The sequence below is a fragment of the Plectropomus leopardus genome, chromosome 5 (assembly GCF_026936395.1).
Source record: "Plectropomus leopardus strain MGB_pleo_1.0 chromosome 5, ASM2693639v1, whole genome shotgun sequence".
Lineage (NCBI taxonomy): Eukaryota > Metazoa > Chordata > Actinopteri > Perciformes > Serranidae > Plectropomus > Plectropomus leopardus.
Genome location: NC_142180.1, coordinates 7,228,033 through 7,253,446, shown reverse-complemented (window position 1 = coordinate 7,253,446; position 25,414 = coordinate 7,228,033). Strand labels below are relative to the sequence as shown.

The 25,414-nt window shown below is 38.8% G+C and overlaps 1 protein-coding gene across 2 annotated transcripts in view; it reads left to right on the top strand.

The window, feature by feature from the left end:
* Positions 1 to 25,414, top strand: part of gmds (GDP-mannose 4,6-dehydratase) — a 203,255-nt gene that overhangs the window by 785 nt on the left and 177,056 nt on the right. For both annotated transcript variants that reach the window (XM_088077442.1, XM_042512148.2), the window contains exons 2-4: positions 15,241 to 15,285; positions 17,911 to 17,998; positions 18,676 to 18,785. In XM_088077442.1, the coding sequence (XP_087933568.1) occupies positions 15,241 to 15,285; positions 17,911 to 17,998; positions 18,676 to 18,785 (243 nt within the window). The remainder of the gene's footprint in view (positions 1 to 15,240; positions 15,286 to 17,910; positions 17,999 to 18,675; positions 18,786 to 25,414) is intronic.

Genomic DNA, 25,414 nt, shown 5'->3' with positions numbered 1-25,414 from the left:
GGTGCCAAATGGGGGAGGCACTTCAAATGATTTTTTAAGCACTGAGCAGTGTTTTTTGATTTGGCTTAGGGAATAACATTATATAACAATTAACTTCAAATGTTTGTATTTTGCATTTATTTGAATATGAATCCCCAAACTTGCAGGTGGGTTTGAAAACCATGTTTTCTTTAAAAATCTCCGATACCACATAATTTTGCGTTACTTATGCATTTTCCCCCAATCATTCTGGGGAGGGCCATTAAAAAAAGATTAAAAATAAACTAAGTCAAAGTCCCTAACCCCCCTACTCAGAAAAAAAGTAAAGTCCCTAAGTAGGCTACATTTATTCAAGTGCTGTACATAAGTACAATTTTTAGGTACTTGGAGTACTTTAGTTCAGTATTTTCGTTGTCATATACTTATGTTACACCACCACACTTTGAAAGAAAATATTGTAATTTTTACTGCACTACATTTTTGGATATATTTAGTTGCTTTTTAATAATGCCAATGTAATTAATGAATAAATGATGATATATTATTATGCATAAAAATTTCCAAACTTTATTTATATAGCACTTTATGAAACAAAGTTACAAAGTGCTTTATGGAAATATGAAACAAAAGACAATTAAAGAAATGAAAGAGTTGAAAAGTTATACAACATGGGACTGAGTAAAGAATGTAAAATAAAACAAAGAAAAATAAATAAAACAATAACTGAAATACAATTTAAGAGAATGCCTTTGTATATGCATACTTTTGAAAGAAGTGATTCACAGATAAAAGTGAATTCAAGCCAAATATGAATTGAATGAATTTAATGGAGGATAAGGACCATGCCATTCAGATCTACTCAGTGAGGATTCTCCAAAGAATAGGTTGTAGAATCGCCCGCAAAGCCTTGACTGAAGACCTCAGGTCACGACCAGGCACATACACAGTCAGAAGATCTGAGATGTACTTAGGTGAGAGTCCAGCGTGGACCTAAAGATAAATAAAGGACTTTATTGATCTCTGAGGGGAAATTTATAATCTACCCAGCAGTATATATATATATGTTAAAAAAAATAAGATCCACTTCTACCAGCTTAAAGTGATGTACACATTAATTTGCTGATAATTATTATTTAATAATAAACATTAGTCTTCAATTCTGTATGATGAGAACTTCTACTTTTGGTATTTTAAGTATATTTTAATGCTAATGTATGATGTCTCATTTACACCTGCACTCCTGCTTCTCTGCTATCTTTACATCAAGGACCACAGTGGATGTAAGTGGTGAACTTTGTTGTGTCATCTTTGACTTTTTCTGTAGTTGTGTGTGATCTGATGTCCCCCTTCTAGTTAACTTGTAGTTAACTTCTAGATGCAGTAGTAGTTAAGTCATACAGACAAGTAAATTACCGTAAGAGAATAGAATCAGGTGGCAAGTGGAGGATGATGAATAAGGCTGGGCAATGATTGAAGTCCTTATAATGGTGTTAAAGGGTACATATAATTATATACCAATGAAGGCTCCAGCAAACCACGATTGATTATACTACTGATTATGCTCACATTAATTACTTAGTCTATTCATTGTAATACTATAGTAAAAATTACTATAATTTCCCAGAACTCAAATTAGCTTCTTCAAATTTTGTGCTTTGTCAAAATCCAAAAATATTCAGTGTACCATCATGACAAAGAAAACCAGCACATTCTCACATTTAAGAAGATAAAACCAGAACGTTTGGCATTTTTGAAAAAAAGAAAAGAAAAGCTCAAACAGTTATCTAAATAGTTACAGATTACTTAAGCTACAAAAAATGTGATGGTAGAAAAAGGCAGAGCAATACAGTATAAATCATTATAAAATTATAAGAGTTATAAATTACAATGTGATTTTATATGAAGTCAGATGTGAGATAATCCAACGGATGTTTGTGAGACCAAACATTGCACAGGTGTACCACAAAAAACAAATATAGCTTATGCCATTTTGCATCCTGCTTATAATTACTAATTTGGAAAACATTTTTGTGGAATGATAACATGAGAAGACCTGATTTATGTGTTTGCCACCTTGCTGAAAAGTAAATTCCAGCTAACTGCTGACTACATGTCTCTCACCACAGTATCAACATATGGATTTGAAAACCAATTTTATTGTGAAGTTTTCATTGTGAGTGAAATCAGGTTTACAGGTCTCCGATCCACCCTGCCTACTTCCTCCCTGTTAGAAAATAAATATAATAATACAATCAATGACTTACCAGATCCAAAGTCTACTTGAAGATATTTACTCTGCGTCTATCAGCTCAGACACATCGAGTACAAAGCACTGCTGATGTAGTTCGATGAGCCCTCCCACACAGTCAACAGTTTGTTTGCTCATGCTCTACAGCTACTGTCTAATCTGGCATCATGTCCACTGGGCTGGCTTTGCTTTGACATTTTCTTATGACACTGATACCACACGGAAACTATAAAGATACTTTTATTGGTTTGCGTGTGTGTACTTTGGGTCCTGTTTCAATGATCTACTGTGCATGGTCTGAAGTGCATGGTGCAAATGCGTTTAGGGCGTGTCCAACTACACTTTTGCTGGCTGAATGGCGCATAATCTAGGAGTGAAGTAATAAAGATAATCATGTGTTGGACAGTGCACGTATGTGTGGGTGTGAGAGTAAGCCATTTGATAGTAGTGATGTGTGGTCTGTTATATACTTTTGTTTTTTCTATGGACACTTTTTTTTTTATTGCTGTTAAAAAAAATATTTAGGAAGCATCTAGGTAATTCTGTATATGGTTACTGGAAAGAGAGGTACCGAACTGACTTCACCATGACCTGCTGTTTGACTACACGCTGCCACTGTTGTGAGAAACATTTGTCATGTTTAAGACGTTAAACATGCCTTTCACCTAATGTGTTGTAATACCTCAAACAAAACAGACAATGGGCACAAAGGAACGGCAGCTTGGCAGAACTGGCTTTACCGGTATTTATGTACACAGTGAACAAGAAAATGGGTCAGTAGATAGATGACACTACTAGAGTGATTATGTCGTCAGTGATGTTTGCTATCATTTTACCCCTTTGGAGGTTTCTTTGCCGGAAGGTCAGGAAGTTGTGCCATCGTCATGGTAACATTAGGAAAGGAAATGGGTCCATCATTCATTGTCAAGAAAAGGTCACCCTAAAAATCAAACACTCATATAGTATCATGGTCAGAGATCGAGGCTGAAATATTGCTTTTCATAAGAAGGTTCAAAACAGCTTTTTTGGCTCAATTCAGTTTTTAGTTTTGCCAACATTATCAGATTTTCCATATACGTATGCTTATATGTTCACCAAAATGCAATATATTATTGCATCATAGGTTGGAAATAGGTGTTTAATTGTGGTTGTATTCATGTTTAACATATTTAGTTTTAGTTTATATTCAATTGATTTGTATTTATTTTTCATTTCTTGTCAAGTTTCCAGATCAAAATGTAATGTTGTGTGTTTATTGTGACGGACATCTTTGATAATGAAGTTTATAATAAACTCTAAAATGCTTCAGTGCGTAAATTTGTCATCATTTTAGGACACAGAAAGTTGAGGGATCTTTAGTTTATTTAAACTGTGTAAAAAATATTGGCCAAACTAACATCATCATATATTTTTTTTAACCCTCAGATATTTTTTTTTAGCGATATCAGCCTGTAAAAGTTTATTCAGTCTATCTGATTCTTACTTGGTCCTAAGTCATTTTTAAGAATTGACATAAAATTCATGGTTTTATATGAAAAAAATGAAATAATTTATTTTTGTAACTCCACTGTAAAAATGAAGCACTCAGTCTCTCTTTTTGGGGTGGTTAATAACTCAATATATAATGTCAGGCAGTTCAGATTTGTACATTTGACAGATTCTGTCCTTGTAATATTTGTAGGTTTATTAGGCTGTTGCAAGAATTGTTACAATATGGGGTTTGCTGTATAGAAAAACTCCCGCACATGGTCTTGCAAACAAAAAAATGTATTGCAATATTCCATTAACTAGAGCTTCTTTGGGCAAACTGTTTTGTAACAGAGAAACCCTCTTTAGAGAAGCTGTGAGTTTGTAGTCAACCACATTTTCCACATGCAGTGGGGAGGCATGAATACCAAACATGAGTTTATTTGACAGTATACAATATTATACCTAGATATGAATAAATAAAAACATAGAAAAAACACTGTAGAGTTACAATCAGAAACATACCCCAACATGTTTTCATTAAATATGTAGTTTTCTATAAATAAATGCTTTATGTGATAAAGGTTCAATGATATTCTAAAAAAGATACTTTTTTTAAACCTTGCACACTCATTAAATGAACTTGTGTATGTTTGCATGGCAAGTGAAAAACAGCATCAGTACGTAAACAGGAACTTTCATAATAAATGCAACAAGGCCCCAAAAATCGGCATATGGAAAAAGTCAACACCAATAATAAATTTAAGATAATAAAATGTATAAATACCTAGGCCATAAAGATGTGAAAAACATCATGCAGCATCACAGCATAAATATATAAATGGAATCAATCAAGAGGTCACTTTGGTAAATGAATTTGATAGTATGAGTACATATCCAAAGCATGTATCCATTACTCTTTTGGCGCAACACTGGCCCACATGGATAGATCATTTGTAAAAAAAGAATACCGAAAACAACTTGCAGAAAATATACAGGGAATATTAAATACAGAGGGATCACAGGAAAATATTATGAAGTAATTCATCATTCAGTTCCTTCAGAGCCAATGTTTGAAGAGCATAAATCCAGTAAGCTTTCCGCTGTTTAAGTATTTTGTCATGGTGTTTTATTCTGAGCAATACGGGATTTACAAGATTTTTGCAAAGTACTTGGATCTGCCAGGTATTTGCCAGACATTCCAATTCAATGTTTGATCTACAAATGCAATTGAATTAACAAAAAAAGTTCTGTATATTCATACATATTGTAAAATGTTCCACATGTTAATATGTATTGGGAGTAAAACATGGGATAGAATTTGATAGCAGAGTGGGTAACAACAACAACTGTGCATTATATGAGAAAAGCATGACATTTCTAACACAGGTAGTGCATACCATAATGTTTGTATGTATGTATGTAATGTATTTTTAGATGGGAAAGGAAGTCAGATTCGACCCCTGGCAATCTCAGATATATCACCAAATGAAGTGGCATCCCCAAATTAGTTAAAAAATAACCTCCCTAAATGTTTTTCTACACTGTTTTCTAGCTTTTGAGGATCATTTCAGTTTTTAGTTTAGCCAGTATCTTCAGATTTGTGTGTCACATACTGTTATATATATATGTATACTATATATAGTACTAAATATATATAATGTAAGATGCAATACATCAATGCATCTTAGGTAGATATAGGTTTTCCATTTTAGTTGTATTCATGTTTAATGTGCTTAGTTTTAGTTTATATTGAATTTATTTTGGTTTTAATATTCAGTTTTTGTCAAGTTTCCAGACCAAAATGTAATGTCTTCTGTTTATTGTGACGGTCACTGGTGAAAATTAAGTTTATAATGATCTATTAAATACACCATTGTCCATTGGACCATTGTACATAAGACCAGATGGACTGTTTGCCATCTTGGATTTAAGCTCTCATGGTCCTCAGAGGTCAAATGTGCTTTCCCTTCATATCAGAAAAATAAACCTTATGGTATGTACTAACTATGCTAGAAATGTCATGCTAAGAAAGCATTATGTGTAAGCTAGTTTTTCAGCATTTGAAATTTACTGCATGGCTCTTTTCAAACAATGGCAGCAGTGGCAACCTGCAAGAGACGTTTGCATCCTGTTTTGTGGGTGCATGTAAATATAGCTGTGTGCCCTTTGTGGTAGTATGGGCAAAGAAGAGCATTGTTGGTTTCTGGGAGTTTTTTTCCAATCAAAATAGAGCAAATAAGAGGGAGAGAACCTGCAAAAGATATTTGCATCCGTTTCTGTGTGTGCATGTAAATATAGGTGTGTGTCTTTGTAATAGTGTGCGTAAGGAAGAGCACTGTTGGTGTCTGGGAGTTCATTTCCAATTTAAATAGAGCAAATAATAAGTAGGGAATGAGAAGAGACCTTGGGAGTGTTTCATGGTTTGAACAGCTGACTGCTGGGGTGGCTGTAGCTCAGGTGGTTGAGCAGGTCGTCCATTGATCAGAAGGCTGGTGGTTTCCCCCTGCTCCTCCAAGTCCCAAGTCTGCATGTTAAAGTATGGAAGCCTTGGCCACCACTGTGTGAATGTGTGTGTGAATGTGTGTGTGAATGTGTGTGTGAATGTGTGTGTGAATGGGTGAATGTGACATGAAGTGTGAAAGTGCTATGAGTGGTCAAACAGCTAGAAGAGTGCTGTACAAGTGCAGGCCCATCCATCCATTTATCATTACCAGACTGCAGCACTACCCTCTTGGACAGTCATTTTCTTCATCCCACATTTATTTTGTCAAGCAGCATTTTCCAAAGTACCACATCTTTCTTAACAGCAAACAAAGTAACAGTATTAATTTGTTTTTGTTTTTTTTCCCGACGACACTGTTTAATACTGAGAGGCAGGAGACAAGCAGGCAGGCATCTGGATAGATCATCTCAGAAGTCGCTAGCCAGAGTGTCAGGGTCACAATTATGCCATAAATCGGCTGGCTAACTGTTCATAAATTTCAGGGCAGCATGCTGCTCCGTCTGAATATTTTTGACTGATGTCTCAGTGTGAAGTATTGGGGCGAGAGGGTGTGAGTTATGGGAGACCACCTGAGTGCCAAAGCAGAGCTGCAGAGCCGGGCAGGGGCTCTGGCTCATGGTGCTGTTTTATGATCTGGGGTTATGAAGAGGACAATTCCAGCCTCTGTGTTGTTCAATGGTAAAACTTTTATTTTGGCTTAGAGGTTCACACGTCTTTCTTCTGCTCCTTTGTTTGGGGAAAAAAACGCTACACCGCGATACGACCCCTTGAGCTGTTTGATGCTCATCCTACGAGCCTCTTGTCTTTATTCTTTGTTAGCGTTTGATACACTTCGCTCATTCCTTCTTCACCTCTTTCCACCGACTTCTCTGTTAGCAGCACAGGACAGAATCTGAGCGACTGCCAGCAATAATAATCATAAAGCTAAGAATCCGTGCACACATTCCCTCTGTCACTCATAACAGCTGCTGATGGCTCCTTCAAGGCCGATTCCTCATCTGAATGAAGTCTGCTACCTTGTAGTTAGACAGGAAGAGTAAGTTCAGCTGGAGTAACATGGATATGGATTTGAACTCCAGTTTTAAAATGCATATTGTGTTCAATAAGTGAAGTCAAGGTTACAGGACTCATACTGATACCAGGAAGCTCTTCTCATTTATTCCAGCAACAAGCCTCAGTTGGTCTTAAAGCAGAGCAGAGAGACAGAGATTTACAGCACAACAAGTGTTCCTACTTACTGTGTGTTTATGTGTGTGCACATGCTTGTGTGGGCTGTGATTACAGTGTCATTAAACCATATCAGGCCTAATTGCAGACCAGTGGCGTGCTTGGCAGCTGTTCCTTGCGGTCTAATGAAAGCACATTAAAGGGAATCATTTGTAGTTTATGCACAATGACAAATAGATGCTCGGATGTCCATGACCTCTGTGTGTGCAAAAAAACATGCATATAATGCCTCCACTTACATGGACTATGCTGTTTAAATTCAGGTCTTTCTATTGAGTATTTTTGCTTTAATGTTGGGCAGGTGACCTTATACTAATCAAGTAATAAAGGGCACAGACTGGCTGCATTGATACTGTTGGTAAAGGCCCCAATAGTTCCTTGTTTCAACAGCAGGGGGTACTAAACTCATTGGGGTTTGGGCAAGACAACACATACTGTCTTGTTATGTTCTCTTGGCTGAAGGGATGACAGAAGCTGTCTTAATAGTTAAAGAGGTTTATGACTGTTAACAACATTGTTTTTTTTTTGCATTCTGTTCAGTATGCACAAGTATGTTGTAATACAGAAAAAAACACAGTGTCTTGCTTTTCAAATGTTAGTATTTTGCTGGAGATTTTGTCCCCAATGATAGCAAACAGATCAAACTGATATCTTTGGGTTTTGTAATGTTTGGACAGAAAAAGACATTTGAATGATTTAACCTGGGTTCCGTGAAATTATCACATTTTATAGACCAAAAGCTTCATAGATAGATAGATAGATAGATAGATAGATAGATAGATAGATAGATAGATAGATAGATAGATAGATAGATAGATAGAACATAGTACAAATTAAATACAACTTGGCAATTTATCAAATTATCAATATTGTTAGTCACAGCTGTACACAAAGCATACATTCAGGCTTTTCATCAAGTGAAAGTAATCCTTTATGACACCACAGGAAGAACTTTGTCACTTCTTTTTGTTGCAAATATGTTATCATAAAATTGTCAAAATATTAATTAAAATTAGAATTAGAAATAGAATTAGTAGAATTCAGTTGATACTCCTCAGTCCTTGAGGTCTGGTCTATTGTTTAGAACATTTCCCCGTGACATTTAGTTTTTAATGTGATGGTCAGCTATTTTACTTGTATTATATTCTATTTCTGTTTATTATCATAAGATATCTGATTAGTTTGGATATATTGTTTTATTGTCAACTTGATCATGTATTGTGCTTTGCTCATAAAGAGTTCATTTCACCATTTTTAACGGTTTCATTAGTTTTAAAGGTGTTAGGCTTGGCCAGTATCATGGTATTATGTTATACCAGGGTATTTGAGAATCCTGACAGTATGATTTTCAATACTGTCAAAGTTGCAGACGCTCATTATTCTATTAACCTCATACTGTAGAGGCTGTAATGAGGACGTCATTTTGCATGTAGTGCACATCTTGCACCACCAGAGAGCAGTCTGGTGCAACTGGCATCTGAGCTGCCTGCAAGTGTTGGGGATAACGCTACTGTAAACAGCCAGCTGCAACAGCCGAGGGAGAGTTGAGAGTCTGCATGGACAGCTTATTTTCACCTCTGATGTCCACGCCACAATGCTTCTGTGAGCAGTGTGTGACCGCTGCCGCACTGAACTGCTGCAGCTTGCACAAATGCTGTGTTTACACAGACAGTATTAATGCTGCGGTGCTGCTGTGGAGCTGTCTGCTGCTATGACTGCTGTTTCCCCAATTAAAAGCCGGTGCTTCACTAATTTATGGACTCATGCAATGTGTTGCATTGTAAATAACTTGGTCCTGCAAGTATTTTGCAATAAAAAGCCTTGTGTTACCTGAAGGGATTCTAACAGAACCATTGTCAGACGGTTTTTATTTTGAAATAACGATAAAGTTGAGTTATAAAGAAATACATATATTTTCCATATCTTTGAGAGATAAAAACATTGAAACTACAGCGAAAGGTAGTGCAATGTCAGTGTGATTAGGAAAAAAAGACCGTCTATCTCACTGTCTATTTTTGCTGAGAGCCCCAGGCATCATGCAGAAAAAAAGGGAGACTCCAGATGTTCTACAGCTGAGCGGCAGCCATAGACTTTAATGATAACGAGATGACAGACCGAAAATGGCATCTATTCATTTCCATGGAGTTGCTTGGTTCATACAACGAAAAAGTTGTATAGCCTTCAGGTTTACTTCTGCAGTATAGGGCCCACTGACTATGCGCAGAAGTCTTCCCGTAGCTGGCCCCCTGCCCACAAGTTTCCGCTCGCCTCATAGACAATACATAGTGATATAGTCACAGATTTTCAAATTGCTTTACTCAGCTCAGGTTTTTACAAATATAAAACCACCATGGTTAAAAAATTCAGAATAGGAGGATTCACAGTTGATCTTGTCTGCAGTATGAGGTGTCCTGTAAACATTTTTACAGATGTCTCTTTTATATGGTGATCTATGGGAAAAATGCTCCCTGCAAAATAAACGTTCAAATGGCCACTGGGAAAAAATGCTGCGAGGGGGAAGCAGCTTTCCTGTGTACCCTGGAAGCAGCCAAGCCGTGCCTTAGAAGCGCTGCTCATGCGACAGGCAGGCAGTGTGGTTGCCCCAAACTCTGTGAGGTACGCGCGCTGCTCACGCGGGTCGTGTGGCCCCGCCAGCACCAGCGCCACGGGTACCCTGCTGAACTTCTGCAGCTCGGACCGGAGAATTAACTGCTTATTTCGACCAAACCAGAGGTGGCAATTGATGGAATAGTGGACTTATAACTAAATGACCACTGAACAATACGGTTTTGGTGAGTTTTATTTGGTTTCTGTCGAGTTTATATGAAGTGCGTTTTATAATGAGTGGTGACATTAATGCTAATTAAGCTAGCACTACTACTAGCTTAATTAGCCTACTAGCCTGCTACTAGGCTAACGTTCGGCGAAAAAGAGAAACAGCTAAGAAAGTGCACGGTTGTACCATTGTGCTTAGCTAGGACAATTGTGTAAAACGTCACCTTTTGATACAATTTGTTAATGTTTTTACATTCCTGCTTGCTGTTGTATGTTACTAAGGCTAAAGTGTCCACGGTTTTGGACACACCAAAGGCTAAGTATGGAGCATCAATACGCCTACTGATGGTACTCTCCACATATTAACCACAATGTGTGTGCTGCACATAATATCTAAAAAGTGAAAAATCTTGGCATTGACTGTCAAGTTAGATTTCTAGCCTAATTTTGTTCAGTTTGATCAGAAAGTTCTTGGTGTAATCATTGCCCGCTGTATTTTTATTTTTATATTTTGTCTATTTTGTATTTTATGTTTTATATTTTATGCAGAATTCTTATCTGGCTGTTGTTTGTAAAAAAATGACTGAAAAGGGAGTTTGTGGAAAAACCTGTTTATGCTTCTCAACTTAAGGTGTTCATAATTTTTGTGTTGTACTGAAACTCAGGTATTGTGTTGTCACTAGCACTGAAAAATACATGGCTTGTGTATAAGGCATGTGTTGCAATGAACTGAATGTATCGCAGTGATATGATTATTTTATTTCTCTGCACTACAGCAGTAGCACATTACTAGAGAAAATATTTTTAAAGTCAAAGGGCAAATACTGTGAAGCTTTCCTGTGAGAAAGAAACACACAGCAGTGCCACCTTGTGATATTGATGCGTATCCATCCTCTTAATGAAACCACGAGATGATGATGTGATAATGATGGGAATGTTGATTGGATCTAATGATAGAACTCAGGGAGGCAGTTCTGATGAGCCAACATTGTTAACATTTTTCAGACACATGGACTGATTTAGTCTAACATCAACATCAGCTTTACCCCCCACCCCACCACCCCTCTCCTTTCACCCCATGCTAATAGGATCACCTTTTTTTCACAGATTTTTTTGAAAATTGAATTTTAAAGGCCTGGGGATTTTTTTCTTAAAAGAAGACAGAAAAATACAGAAATTGAAACAAACAAACATGGCAAGTATTTAAAATATATGAAAGCATGCACAAAGCTGCACTTGGACATTTCTTAATGTGTCTCAGGTTTTTTTTTTTTTTTTAAATCTTTGAACATAGCTAGTGTCCAGTTTATGCCTTTACATGACTGGCAAGATGCAGCTTCTTTTTTTTTTGTCTTTATGCACCCCAAAAAACATATGTGTGGTCATACATCATACGCTCAGTTATTCTCACATGTAATGACATAATGACATCCTTAAACATGAAAATCAAAATCTGTTTAGCATCATATTAAAAAAAAACAATTACTGAGTTCACTCAGTGGTAGGAAAAGGTGTCACACCTGTACCTGTCTGCAGCTCATAAGTTTTTTTTTAACACTCTTGCTCCACCTGCAGACCATCCGCGCTACTGCAGACAATCTTTGATGTTCAGAGGAGGGATTCACTCAACACTTTAATGACACTAGCGTTTAAATATGAGACAAATGTAATCATATACCTAAATTAACTTGCACTCTGCTGTAGCTGAACTAGCCCTTTGGCTTGTATTCTGTGTCGCTTTAGAGTAGAGGGATCACACTGTGTCAAAGGCCAAAATGAGTCTTTGAGGAGTTTGTGGTGTGACATTAACCTGGCAGATGACCATGTAGTTGTGTGTGTGTTTGTGTGTGTGTCAACCCTCCTCCGCTCCCACCAAGCACCCAGCTCCCCATAACAGGAAACAGCGAGGTGAGGCCAGGGTTTATGGGCTAATACGGCCTCAAAGGAGCTTCTTGTTTTGCAACAGAGCTGCAGCTCTTCAGGCTTGTTTTCCATATTGGTCTGGCGTGGAACGCTTTGACCCTGGCACAGGGGCAGGAAAACATGACACCGGCCGGAGCTTTGAACGCCGTGGGGACGGACGAGGGGCTGCCAGTGCCCGTGCCCATCTCCTCCCCTTCCCCGGGTTAGGCTGAAACAGGTTGGGCATCAGTGCCAACGACCGCACAACCTGAGAGCTCAACCTGCAGAGCTGAAAATTATATATAAAAAATAGAATATATAGGCATACATTCATTTTTAGAAAACAGAAATATAGCTATTAGTGAGTTTCTAGTGGATATTTCTAGCATTTTAGCCCAATCAACTTTGTCTCAGCGCAAAACAATGATGAAGTGAGAAATGTGTAAATCCAAATTAGGGACCTATCCTAGAGGGGAAAAAGAAGCTGGGAACAGCCACATGTTTCAGCTTACACCCTCTTCGGGTTGCTAAAGCAGCAGCAGCAGCAGCAGCAGAGGAATGTAATCAAGAAAACACCTGTTTTCACCCGATTTCATTGAAGTATTTCTTTTAGAGTTGCTGCATCTTTTAAATACATCTCACAGTCTTCATTAGTGGATGAAGATGTCATGGAGAAAGACAGCAGGCATTTTTCTTAAACAGACATTTTGACATGATACAGTAGGATAAGCACATGTGTAAATGATAAAAATTATGATAACTTAATTCTATTTAGCTTATTTACTTTTAGGATCCCTTTTATGGCTGGATTCAAATAACAGCCATATTAACAACCAGACAAGTGAGCGTGTATATGGGACGTAATGTTTTGTTACATCAGTCCTGTTTGCAGCAGCAGGGGAAATGTGTTTTCAGCAAACATGCTCTGATAAACCCACAGTACACTACCGGCAACATGTCAGGGCTGTGTGTCTGTTGGCCTCCTTTCCTCTGTCTCCTAGTGGCCATAAATCAACTAATACCGCTTTAATGTTACTCACTGACAACTTAACATGAGCGGTAAAGTCTCTTCTTTTTGTTTTTGAACTACTTGAGTTTATCCAGCATGTAGTTGTCTGTTTGGGAGGGTAAAGCTGCCACCAGCATATTGCTCAATGTAAGACTTTGCCCACCTGTACAACCTCTATAGGAGCATGCCCCAGTGCTGCAGTGTTCCAGCCCGGTGCTGGGTGCAGGCTCTTGGGTGTCCTTCAACATCTTGTCCCCTAAACCCTGTCCTCCTGTGCTCCCTGCCCTCCACCTCAGTGGTTACCCCAAACCTGGAGAGGATGCATGGGGCTGGCAGTGTATGAGTACGTGTGCGTATGTGTGTGTGCGTGCACATATGTGAGGGGGATTGAGGGATGAATGCCATGACTAGTTCGGAATGTTCCAGAGTGTTCCAGAATGTGCGGTCGGAAAGTCTGAGCAGGGAAAAAAGACGAGGAGTAACATGGGTGAGGGGAACAAGACCTTATTGACAGGGCTCGCTCTCTCACACACACCAACACACACACACACACACACACACACACACACACACACACACATTGGACCAATGTCTGCCCAAAGCTCCTGATTCATGCAGATGTTACACCTAATGCGGGGGTTTTAGGAGGGTTGTGGTCCAGCTCCATAAAAAAAATTTTTCTTGTCATGTCCAGTATTGTGTCATGAAGTGAACAATATACAGGTTTACTTTCCAACAAATCATTACACCAGTTTTGTTAAGAGGAATTGTATTTTAAGACCATGTAGAGGTTTTCTGGAGGGTTTTCTCATGAAGATTGTTTCTAAAACATCCAATATGACACTACATTTGGACATCTGTTATTGTAATCATCATTGAAATGATAAAAAAAGGTATTCACTGTACCTATTCAACAGAAAGCAACTTTGCTCCGCCGTAAAAAGAACCACCACGATGTCCATCCTCATTTTCTGCTGTCAGTGGTCTCTTATGGTTCTCTTTTTAAAAGGGTGCATTACATTCGTCATAGGCATTCATAGGCAATTGATAATTAAAGAGGGCTTTAACATATATTGATCTGATGGTAACACAGACTAAAAATGTAATTATTTGCTTGTAAAGGTTTTGCATTTTTATCTATTTAGCAGATACTTTACTAAATTTTTCAAGCCTTGTCCTGCTATTGTGTTATATAATTTTTAATAGTAGCTGATTTCTCATCTGAACTCTTGTCTGGAGTATCCCCCTTACCCACGCAGCACACAACAGATGTTCTCACCTATTTAAAATACTTGGCTTGGTTTAGACGAGGTGTGGTGCCTGGGTAGAATGTGCTGAAAGCAGGATATCAAGCTTTGAAAATTACAGAGCTCATGTAGCTGGCTCGTGATTTAGTAATAAATAACTGATTCTCTTGCTGTTTCTTGAATTTGACAGTTTTGGTGTTGGCTCTTACCAGCACCGAAATTGATTAAGTTCCTTATTCTTGTCATTTATCCAGGTTATTTTCATTGCATCTTTGTATAAATTACCATACTTCCTCACCCTCTGATGTTAGTATTCTTCCAGTCTTGTGCGAGTCATTTTATAAAAAAGTCATCAACACGCCCTCTCGCTTACTGTGAATTCTGCTGTGAATGACCTGCTCTTTTCACATGTGACAATCAGACATGACACAGACTTTGTACATGGGAGCTGGTTTTGTAAAGTCCATGTACTGGCCAGTCCAACTTATTCAGACATTTGTGCTCTCACGTAAAGATCCTACAGGAAATGTCTAGATATGTTAAGGGTTGCAGTGCATGTGTTAAAGGGACTTTATGTAGCAGTTATTACATCATTTGGTACCCTCCTGCTTGTGTTTGTGTTGTTTGCACTACACAATGGACCATCAGTTGCTGTTGTCCTTGTCCTGTAAGAAAAAACTTTATGCAACAAAATCTGTCTAATAAGAGTGTGTGAATCATTTACACCTGGTGATATCTTGAATTCAGTTTGCCCAAACTTGGCTGGTGAATCTTTTATCATGTTTTGAATTGTTGCTGCGATTTGGTTGGTAAAATAAACTAATTTTGAATTTGATGCCATGTTACATACTTTAAACAGTGTTGTTTTCTGTCTTTTCAGGATGGATCCTACCTGGCTGAGTTCCTGCTCGCTAAAGGCTACGAGGTGAGCGAGAAATCCAGACTGCAGGCTTAACAGTACCAAGAATTTGGTACTGTGAAAGCTCAGACACACACATACACAGAAATGAATGCAGACACCCCTGAATGCCAACGAACACAGACACACACAGAGCGACATTCCCTCGATAAGCTTGGTCCAGCCGCAGCAGTGTGTGGGAGCTCCTGAGGGATCCTGACGTAATTGTGACTTTGCGCGCGCACTGACTCACACCTTACCCTGATAAGACCCTTTGTGCTGCTTCAGGCCAGTTAACCTCTCACCTTTTACTCCTGGGTCAGACCATTAACAGGGAAATGGTTGTTATTATACGGTCATACGAGTGAGGTCACTAACTTTCACCTGCTGCGGGACATGTTTTCAGGAGCACAAAAAGTCAACAGCCTGTCGAAGGATGAAGAGGTTAACAAGCTGTTTCTGCTACGTAAGGCTTTACCGTTGGTTTCACACCCATGAAAAGTGACTATACATACAGTGCATATACAAACATACGTGTTGCTGCAGCACACATTGTGTTTTCCTGACAGTAGCTGTATGACTTCATTTCCCCTCACATGTGCAGCAGCACACACACAACACATGGCGTCAACCCAGCCTGCCTGGTCAGCTTCGCCATCTGCTGCCTGCCTCAGAGACAGCACAGAGGAAGCAGACCGGGTCCAGGTTGGGGATGCTGCATGTTGAGGGGGTGGGATGTTGGATGGGGGGTGGCATTAAAGAGGAGCGCACAGGCAGGCAGGAAGTGCACAGTGAATAAAGGAAGTAAGGTCAGGGCACAGCGTCCTCCCACTAATGGACTCCCCTCGGATCGGGTTCTGTTATCTTCTCTGAGCAGAGCTTCCTCACACATCCCCCTCAGAACATGCAGTACAGATCACAGATCACAGGCAGCATTAAAAACACAACGAGCCGGAGCCATGAGAAACAATATTGTTGTATCAACTGTTGCAATGCAAAATCCTGCTGGTCCAAAAATCTTTCAGGGAAACACAATAAATCAAAGAATGCCATTACATCACAGTATTTTACTTTTTTTAAATGTGTTGTTACAGTTTAAGAAAAATGTTGTTACATAAATCAATAAATATAAAGGAAAAACAAATATATATAGAGCACAGGACAAACAACAGCCACATAAAACCGTACAACTAAATTCAAGAGGTGTCCATGACGTTGTGACATTTATAAGAACCTCCCCAATGTAAGAACAGCCAAGGTAAAACCCTGGTTTATGTTAAGGTCGGAGCAGTAATAGCAAGATGTCAAATGCTTGTTTTATGAATTGCAAGATGAAATGATGTCATTTTATAATGCATTTGACTTAGTTTAGTAGGGGCCTGCATTTCATTGCAGAGCCAGGTTAGTTTGAAAATGGATGTATTCTTAGAAATGTGTCAAAAATTAGGAAAATCATCCAGACCAAACTTTTAATTAGGGTAAAAACTGAACCCACTGGATCTAAGCTGGATCTCCACCAGTAACTGTCAGGGTTACCACAGTCATGGAAAGCCTAAAAAAGTAAAGGCATTTTACCGTGCCATTTTCCAGCCCTGGAAAATTGAAGGAATTAGTAAAAATCATTGAAAGTTTTGGAAAGTCATGGAATTTTGTTGTGTGTAATAAAATTGTTGCAGCAATCTTTCATGGATAACCCTCAAGTTAATATAACATCATGGCAAATCTATATTCTGTAGTTTTTGACTTAATGTAGCTCTAATGTGCATTGATGAGACATTGTTTTGTCATCACGTACATTTCTTAATTTTCTCCTCGCGTTCCGTCTCTCCCTCCCTGTATGCCTGCAAGCTGAAATTACATTTGAATATGAGTTTGATCTGATATGATATGAACACCAGGCAAGTTTGGCATGAAAAAAGAAGTACCAGTCCTTGAAAAGTTATGGAAAAGTTTTAGATTTTGTCCATTAAAATGTGTGGGAACCCTAAACTATAACACTATACTCATACAGATACACAGACAGCTTCATGAGTCTGTAGCTGTCAGGTGTCATTATACTGTTCTTAATCTTTTCCCAATTTTATGTGTAGAATAGCTTCTAGCTTTCAGTCATATTTACCATGCAAAATTCTGATTGATGAACAAATATGAGTTGATGAAGCTTTATGATATAAACCCACCCTTTGTGTGCGTGTTTGAGCTGGTAACCTTATCTTTGGCGATTGTCGCCAGGTGGTTCAGACGATATTTGCATAAAGTTAAATTTTACTCAGCTTGCTCTGTCCTGCTGCTGGCCAGCTTTTGAGTCTTTGAGTTGCGGTTGCCACGGTAACCCTTTTATTTGCATTTTTTCTTGACAACGACTGACACCTTCTCGCTTCTTCAGTCAGTGGTGGTAACTCAACTATATCTAGCAGCTGCTTCACAGTAAAAGCAATGATTAGCAGTCTTTCCTTCAGTGGAAGCTTTTATTGAGAAGGAGCTGCCTTTTGCAGTTTGCATTTACCACATACTAACATAAAAAAAGTAATTGTTTTGAGACAATATGAATGTGGTATTCAAAGTAACCAAGCATGGTAATGAAGAGGTCTCAATAACTATTGTAAAATTAAAGAAATATAGTTTTATTACGCCTATCTCTTTCTCCCACAGGTTCATGGTATTGTGCGTCGTTCCAGCTCCTTCAACACAGGTCGCATTGAGCATCTTTACCAAAACCCCCAGACACACACTGAAGGCAGTAAGTGTCCTGTCTACACAAACAGTGACACATTAACTCAACCCCTTTTGATATTGTCTATCACCTTACAAATTTTCAATCCAATTTCTTTTGTTTTGTCATTTTGGTGGAACCTTGTTAAATTCTTTCACCTAGAAATGGACTTTTATCATGTGTCTCTGTCTTAGTTTTAACCAATCTTACAGAATACTGTTCCTCCAAATGCAGAAGCTGGGGATCTTAAACAACAAGTTACTTAAGCTCTATTCTTTGGTATTTCCCTTACTTAAAAACCCTCACCACCAACCTTTAAATATTAAACTGCATAAAAATATAAACAAAGGCATTCTACTGTATGTGCTATTTAAGTTTTAGGACCGTATGAATGACAGCTTGGTAAAGCCTTATTTGAAAACACTTCCTCCAGACAGTACTACAGCCTAATGTCATGCACAGATTAGAAATCATAAGTGACGGTTTTCACAGTAACACCATGCCAAATGACAGAAAAGAATTGTAGGGAATTAGACATACCAGATCTTAGCTGATTTACCACCATAATCAGCTGGCTGTGAGATTACATTTATCTATGAGGCATCACATTTAGAGATCTGGTTGATGATTGAATATGTAAGAAGAACCAGTGAGTATACATTTGTGTGGGTGTATCAGTGTGTGTTTTGCGCCGTCTTTGCCAGACATGAAGCTGCATTATGGCGATCTGACTGACAGCACGTGCCTGGTGAAGATCATCAACCAAGTGAAGCCTACGGAGATCTACAACCTTGGCGCTCAGAGTCATGTCAAGGTAGTGTGAGATACCACAAACACATCAGCACTCTCACTCTGTTTCTCCAAATGGAGGCCACCTTTCATTTACAAGCTTTCAGATAAACATTGTTAACTTTGCCTTCTGTGGAATCACTGCACATGGGTTTGTTTTTAAGAGCCAAAGAAAAGAGCTGATAACAGTCCTAATAACAGAGCACATGAGTAACAGGGTTGGGGTTATTTTTTACTTCCATGGTAAAACTGGTCTCAGTTTTGTGCCATGAAGCACTTGTCCTTGTGACAAAACAAAAGATTTCCAGTTAAATCTGGGCTGACTCACAATGTAAAATGGCAGTAGAGATTGCAAACCGTTTTGGGTGATGATCTGGTGTGATTTTTCCATCATGGAAAACAGTTTCTATTTGTTTTTTGTAGGTTTAATTCAAAGGCACTCTGCCATCACATTATAATAGATTTTTGAACAGAGGCTGTTTGATAATCCTCCTTATTGTTGCAGACAAAGGCATTCTAAAGAGTAAAAATTGAGATTCTGTTATTTTGTTAAATTGGTCAGAGATTCGGATGTGTTATGCTGGTAGTTTTAGCATCAAGTGGTAAGCCCCAACTGTAGATGAGGAGTAGGCTCACTTCTTTCTAACTCGGCAAGCCCAGATTTTTGTTATGTTTTTGTGTTGTCTGTCCATCCCCTTCTCGTAAACACGATATCTCAAGAAGGCCATAGGGGAGTTCTTCAAATTTGGCATGAACGTCCACTTGGACTCCATGATGAAATGAATGTTGGGTGGTCAAAGGTCACTGTGACTTCAAAAACATGTTTTTTGCTATGGATCAATAATCAATATGCTAATTATGACAAAATTTTACACAAATGTGTAATAGAAAAAAATAATTATGGAGCGGTGTCATTTTTATCCAAAGATCAAAGTTGTTAATGTCTGTTACATGTTATGCAAAACACTTTTACTTGCTTTATCAATATTATTCAGCATTATTCAACCATAACGGAGGAACAGAAGGGGAGACGTTTATTAGTGGGGAAACTATGAAAACAGTTGAAACTTAATGGATGCCAGTTTCTCCATAAATGTAGTTCAGTGTGTTTGAGTGCCAGTGTGTGCATATGGTCAGCACTGACTGCTGCTGTGAATGGTTGAAAGCAGATGATGTTAAAAAGGGACTCAGTTCTGGGAAGTGAGCAGCTCATGTGCGGAGGTCGCTGGAGCTGATGGGACAGGAAGTAATGTTTTCTTGGATGGGTCAGTCTGTGCCACAATGTCCTTTTTGTCTCGGAGCTCCGCTGTGATCCCAGGAGATCCCTTGGCGCCGCCCCCCTCCCCCACTCTCATCCTCCTGCCCCTCCACACCGGGATCTGACACACAGTCTCCAGGCAGTGCTGATCCTCCTTCAGCATGGCGGTTTGGGTGGGACAGGGAGCCAAGAGCTTAGTCAGATCATAGATAATAAGGCCATTTGTAATGTGAACATGAGACAGTGCTTTTCAATAGTAGTAGTTTCTTCATTGAATCCAGCCACATTTGGATAATTGGAATCATTTCATCATCCACTTCAACTTTGTTTCCAGTATTTGAATCCCTGATTTAACTGGAAGAACCAGGTCAGCCCGTCTCTCTGGGGTGTAGTTAAATTTCGACTCAAAAGAATAATTCATTAATTTATTGGTATAATCAAGAGATTATACAGACAAATATTTCCTGGTAAAGTATGATGTAAGAAATCTTCCTTTAATCACTTTTTTTTTTGCACTTTTAGGCAAAAGAATGCCAAAACAAGCTGAAAGGCAAAACATTTCCGCCTGATTAAATAGTTGTGGCTAAAAATATTAGCAAACAGTTGCTTATTTACAGAGCAACATGAGTAATCTTGTGTTCACCTAATGAACATGTCCAGTATTCACACTCCTTTGAGCTCAGGTTTGGTCTCCACTAACTCCTGAGGAAACTCTTTGTCTGTCAAGCTGCTAAATGCTCCACTTTCTTTACCAGCTACTCTAAAACTGTCTCTGTCTTTTGTTTGGTGTGCGACAGTAAGTGGCATTATCAGAGCTTGTTTTCTGTTGTTGATAGAAAATTAAGTGTTTAGATAATAAACTAATTGTTAAATTCATGTAAAAATGCAAGGAATAGCAGTGGCTCTCAGATCCAGTCAGGTTGTAGGCATCTCAAGAGGGGGCTTGGAACATAAGGTGGCCCTCTATGCTGACGACCTCTTACTGTTTATCTCTGACCCAGACAGATCAACCCCTGTGGTGTTAGCTTTGCTGAAACAGTTTGGGCAGATTTCAGGCTACAAATTAAACTATAATAAGAGTGAAGTTTTCCCCATTAACCATGCTGCTTCAACATATCCCCTTTCAAATTTGCCATTTAGGGCATCTCCAGAATGCTTTAGATATCTTGGTGTTTGTATAACTAAGAACCACTCAGATTTGTTTAAGTGTAACTTTACTCCTTTGCTGGTACATTTGACTCAAGATCTTCAGCGTTGGTCTCTCTTACCTTTATCTCTCGCTGGTAGGATAAATTGTATAAAAATGAATGTTCTCCCTAAGTTTCTATATCTTTTTCAATGTTTACCAGTCTTAATCCCAAAACACTTTTTCTATCACTTGATAGCTCTATATCCCAGTTTATATGGAACAACAAAACACCCAGAATCAGAAAGAGCATCCTACAAAAAAACAAAGAAATGGGGGGTTTAGCATTACCAAATTTTTTATATTATTACTGGGCTGCAAACATTCGGACCATGTTACACTGGTGCCATATTGACAATCAAGCCTTGCCATGGTTACAAGTGGAAGCCACTTCGTGTGGGTCTTCTTCGTTGATGTCTCTTTTGTGCTTCCCCTTGACGTTATCCTCATCATCTTATTCCAATAATGTTGTGGTTAAAAATAGTCTGAAGATCTGGGCCCAAATTAAACGTCACTTTGGATCTCAGGTAATACCCCTATTGACCCCCATAAATTCCAACCCTCTATTTCCCCCCTCTATTACCGACAGAACATTTGCTACCTGGGAAGATCATGGGATTATTTCTGTAAAGCACCTTTATATCAGTGGAACCTTTGCATCTTTTAATCAATTGGTTTCTATTTACAACCTTCCAGGACCCATTTTTTCAGGTACTTGCAGGTCAGAACTTCATTGAAATCGGTTTCCTGGCTTTCCCTGCTCTCCGCCTCTGACTTTGTCTGATACAATTTTTTGGTATAAATCCTCACCTTAAAATTTACCATTTCCAAATTATATGACACCTTTTTCACTTGCCAGACTTCGTCCTCTGATAATCTCCGCACCTCCTGGTCTGAGGATCTTGGCATAGAGATAGAGACTGATGTTTGGCAGTCTGTTTTGAAACGCATCCACACATCATCTATTTGTGCCCGCCATGGTGTCATACAGTGTAAGATAGTTCATAGAGTCCACTGGTCTAAAAGTAAATTATCTCGCATATTCCCTGGCATAGACCCTAATTGTGATAAATGTCGTCTAGGACCTGCTGACCTCACCCACATGTTTTGGTCGTGTCCTGCTCTGTCTGCATTCTGGAATTCTGTTTTTGATTCACTTTCAGCCAGCACATCTGTTAATATTCACCCATCGCCTTTAGTTGGCTTGTTTGGTGTCCTGCCCCTTGTCCACTCGCTGCCATCCTACTCTTCTGAACTTGTTGCCTTTTTGACACTACTAGCAAGGCGTGTAATTCTGATGCATTGGAAGAGCCCCCATCCACCCTCCCATTCTCACTGGATAAAAGACGCCCTTTTTTTTATGAAATTGGAGAAAATAAAACACTGTCTTCGAGGTTCCAACGTTAAGTTTTCTAAAATTTGGCTCCCCTTCCTAGAACATGTCAGGTCCATTCAGTTGAATATTGTCCCCATCAGTGGTGCGCCCCCCGCCACTGTACCACCATCCTGAACCTTCTGGCCTGCTAACCCTGCTTTTCCAGTGCTAGTGGTACATCTGCATTGAGCAGGTCATTTTGCATTTGTGATTACGCATGCACTCATTATTATCTGCCTTTTTTTTTTTTTTTGTCTGTTTACTTGTCTTTGTCTTTGTTGTTTTTGTTTCTTATTTCCTGTTGTTGTTGTTGTCCTTGTAGTTATTATTTATGATTACCTTTTAAGACTGTACTGCTTGTTCCCATGTTTTTTTTTTTGTTTTTTTTTTTTTCTTTTTTTTTTGTTTGTCTCTACAAACAGCCTTGCTGTGCTGTATTATTTGTCTAGTTTTCTGCCAATTTTATCTTTTACGGACATGTATGGCCTTACACAAGTTTGTGTTTTTGAAGTTTTGTATAAAAATTTCTTGAAAATCTCATAAATAAATCATATGTAAAAAAAAAAAAAAATGCAAGGAATTCTTTGGATGCAGCTCATCCATTTAGAGGATTTACTGCATTCCCATGTTTCATTGCATTGTAAACTGAATATATTTGGATTTGGACCATTGGTTGGACACAACAACACAGTTAGAGACCTCACAATGGCCACAAAGGAATTGCAATAGGTGTTTTTTTTTTTAAACTATTTCCTGACATTTCTTTTAGACCATATGATTAATCGAGAAAATATTTGACGTATCAAGCTGTAATGAAAATAATGCTTAGTTGTAGGCCAAGATGAGTTTTAGATTACGGCCTCACTAAGAAGTATTTTTGTTTTAAAACGCATCACTATTAAGCATGGAACCTCTTAAAGGGAGACCTCTGAAAATGTTGACCCCATTTTAGTTTAAAACTATAGTTATTTATTAGCCTGGACAGGTAGAAACGTAGACTTTTATAAACAATGATGCAGACACCCAAGATTGCTTCCTGATCGGGTCTTTTCAGTTATGTGTCAAGTCAAAACATTATAGCTAGATCTGAATTCCTTTTGTGATTTTATCCTCCTTTTGTTGGCACTCCTTTCCTACCACCATGGCTTCCTCAGACGATGGATAATGCTCCCCCTACCATTCTGATATGTTGCCAGATTTACTTTGTAACAACTCCCAATCTGTTTTCTGCCATGTTGACTGCCTTACACTTGTATTACTTTCATTAACAGTTTAACCTCTTCGTTGGTCCAAGCAAAGAAATCTCTGGTCTTACTTTTGCCATCTCTGTAGTATTTTCTGTAACTAACTGCAGATTAGACAATCTGCTAAGATTGCTGATGTTCTAATTACATCAAAATGGGACTAAGAATTAAGAGTGAAAAAAAGGATTGCAGAAAACGCAGAAAGAAAGGAAAAGAGTGGGAAAATGAGTGAGAAGGGAGACGAATGATGACTCCTCTCTCCACATCCTTTGTGGTCAGAGGCCGTGACTCTGCTCCCACCTCCCACATGGTAGATCATCATTGGGCCACACACGCACACTGAGTGACAGAAAATCCCTGTACCTGTTGGAGGTTCTTCTGTGTTTATTTGTTTCCACACCAATATACCCGGCGCTGGTAGCTCCTCACCACATGCTGCCCGCTATGAACAGCTGAGCCGGCTGGATTACTGGCAGCAGTGGTGTGGAGCATTTTCCAGTCTGTCCCACCACAGAGGAAAAGATCACTCACACCAGCGACTCAGCATCTCTCTCTTCCTTCCCATCAGCCCTCTCCTCACTGCCGTCATCTTACAGGGAATCCCTTTTGAATTATTTGAGTTGTACTGTCGGTTTAAGATGGGGTGTCTGTGTGTGTGGGTGCTGGTTTCCGCTGGAGAGAGTCATCACTGAGAACAGAGTGAAGGCTATTTTGCAATGCTGAAGGGGCGGAGGTGGACAGGGAATAGTGGACGGACACTGGAGGGGCAGAAAGGCAGCCAGCTGCAGTATCAAAAGACCAGCTCACAAACAAAACAGAGAGGATATTATGTCTTTCTGTGTGACTGTAACAGCAGACAAGTTGATCAATTTCATCTTTGTGCTCAAGCATCTTTCCTAAAAACAATACTCCAAATAAATCACAAGAAAGATGGCCAAAAAAAGCATTCTTCATTTTCTGGTGAATTCATTATTGTAGTGCTTCGCACAAACTCAACTCGGCTAACCTGTGGGGATGGATTGAATCCAATTAGCATAATCTGAAAAGCTAATACTTAAAACCTCTGAGGATTAATTGGACAAACTGTGAACTACTTCACTGTTCGCAGAGGAAGAGAGGAAAAGTCTTCAGCCATCCAATTGGCTGTGCTTGTGGTGCGATGTATAGTAGTGTTTTGACTTTTAACCTGATGATGGTGCTATGGGTAAAATCAAGGGATCAACAAAATCACAAGGCATCTCAAGACTAAAACCTAAATCGCAATATCCACATACAAATTTACATTACTTATATCTACAGTGGGAAGAACTTCATCTTCCTAGAACCTATCCTCTCAGGCAGTGCATATCACCAGGCTATATTGCTCGGACTTAGCTTCTCCAACTGTCCATTTTAACCCTCTGAGACCCACATTTTTTCCATTTTTTAAGGGGCATGGTGGTGGATCTTTATGTGGAGATTGCAGGTCAATCGTATATGCCATGTAGAAGTTATCTGAAAGCAGGGAACCTGATTAATTTGCAACTCGGCAGTGTGTCAAGTGTTTCTAGTCAAAATAGATAATAAACATTGTTTAGGTGGGGTGCCTATT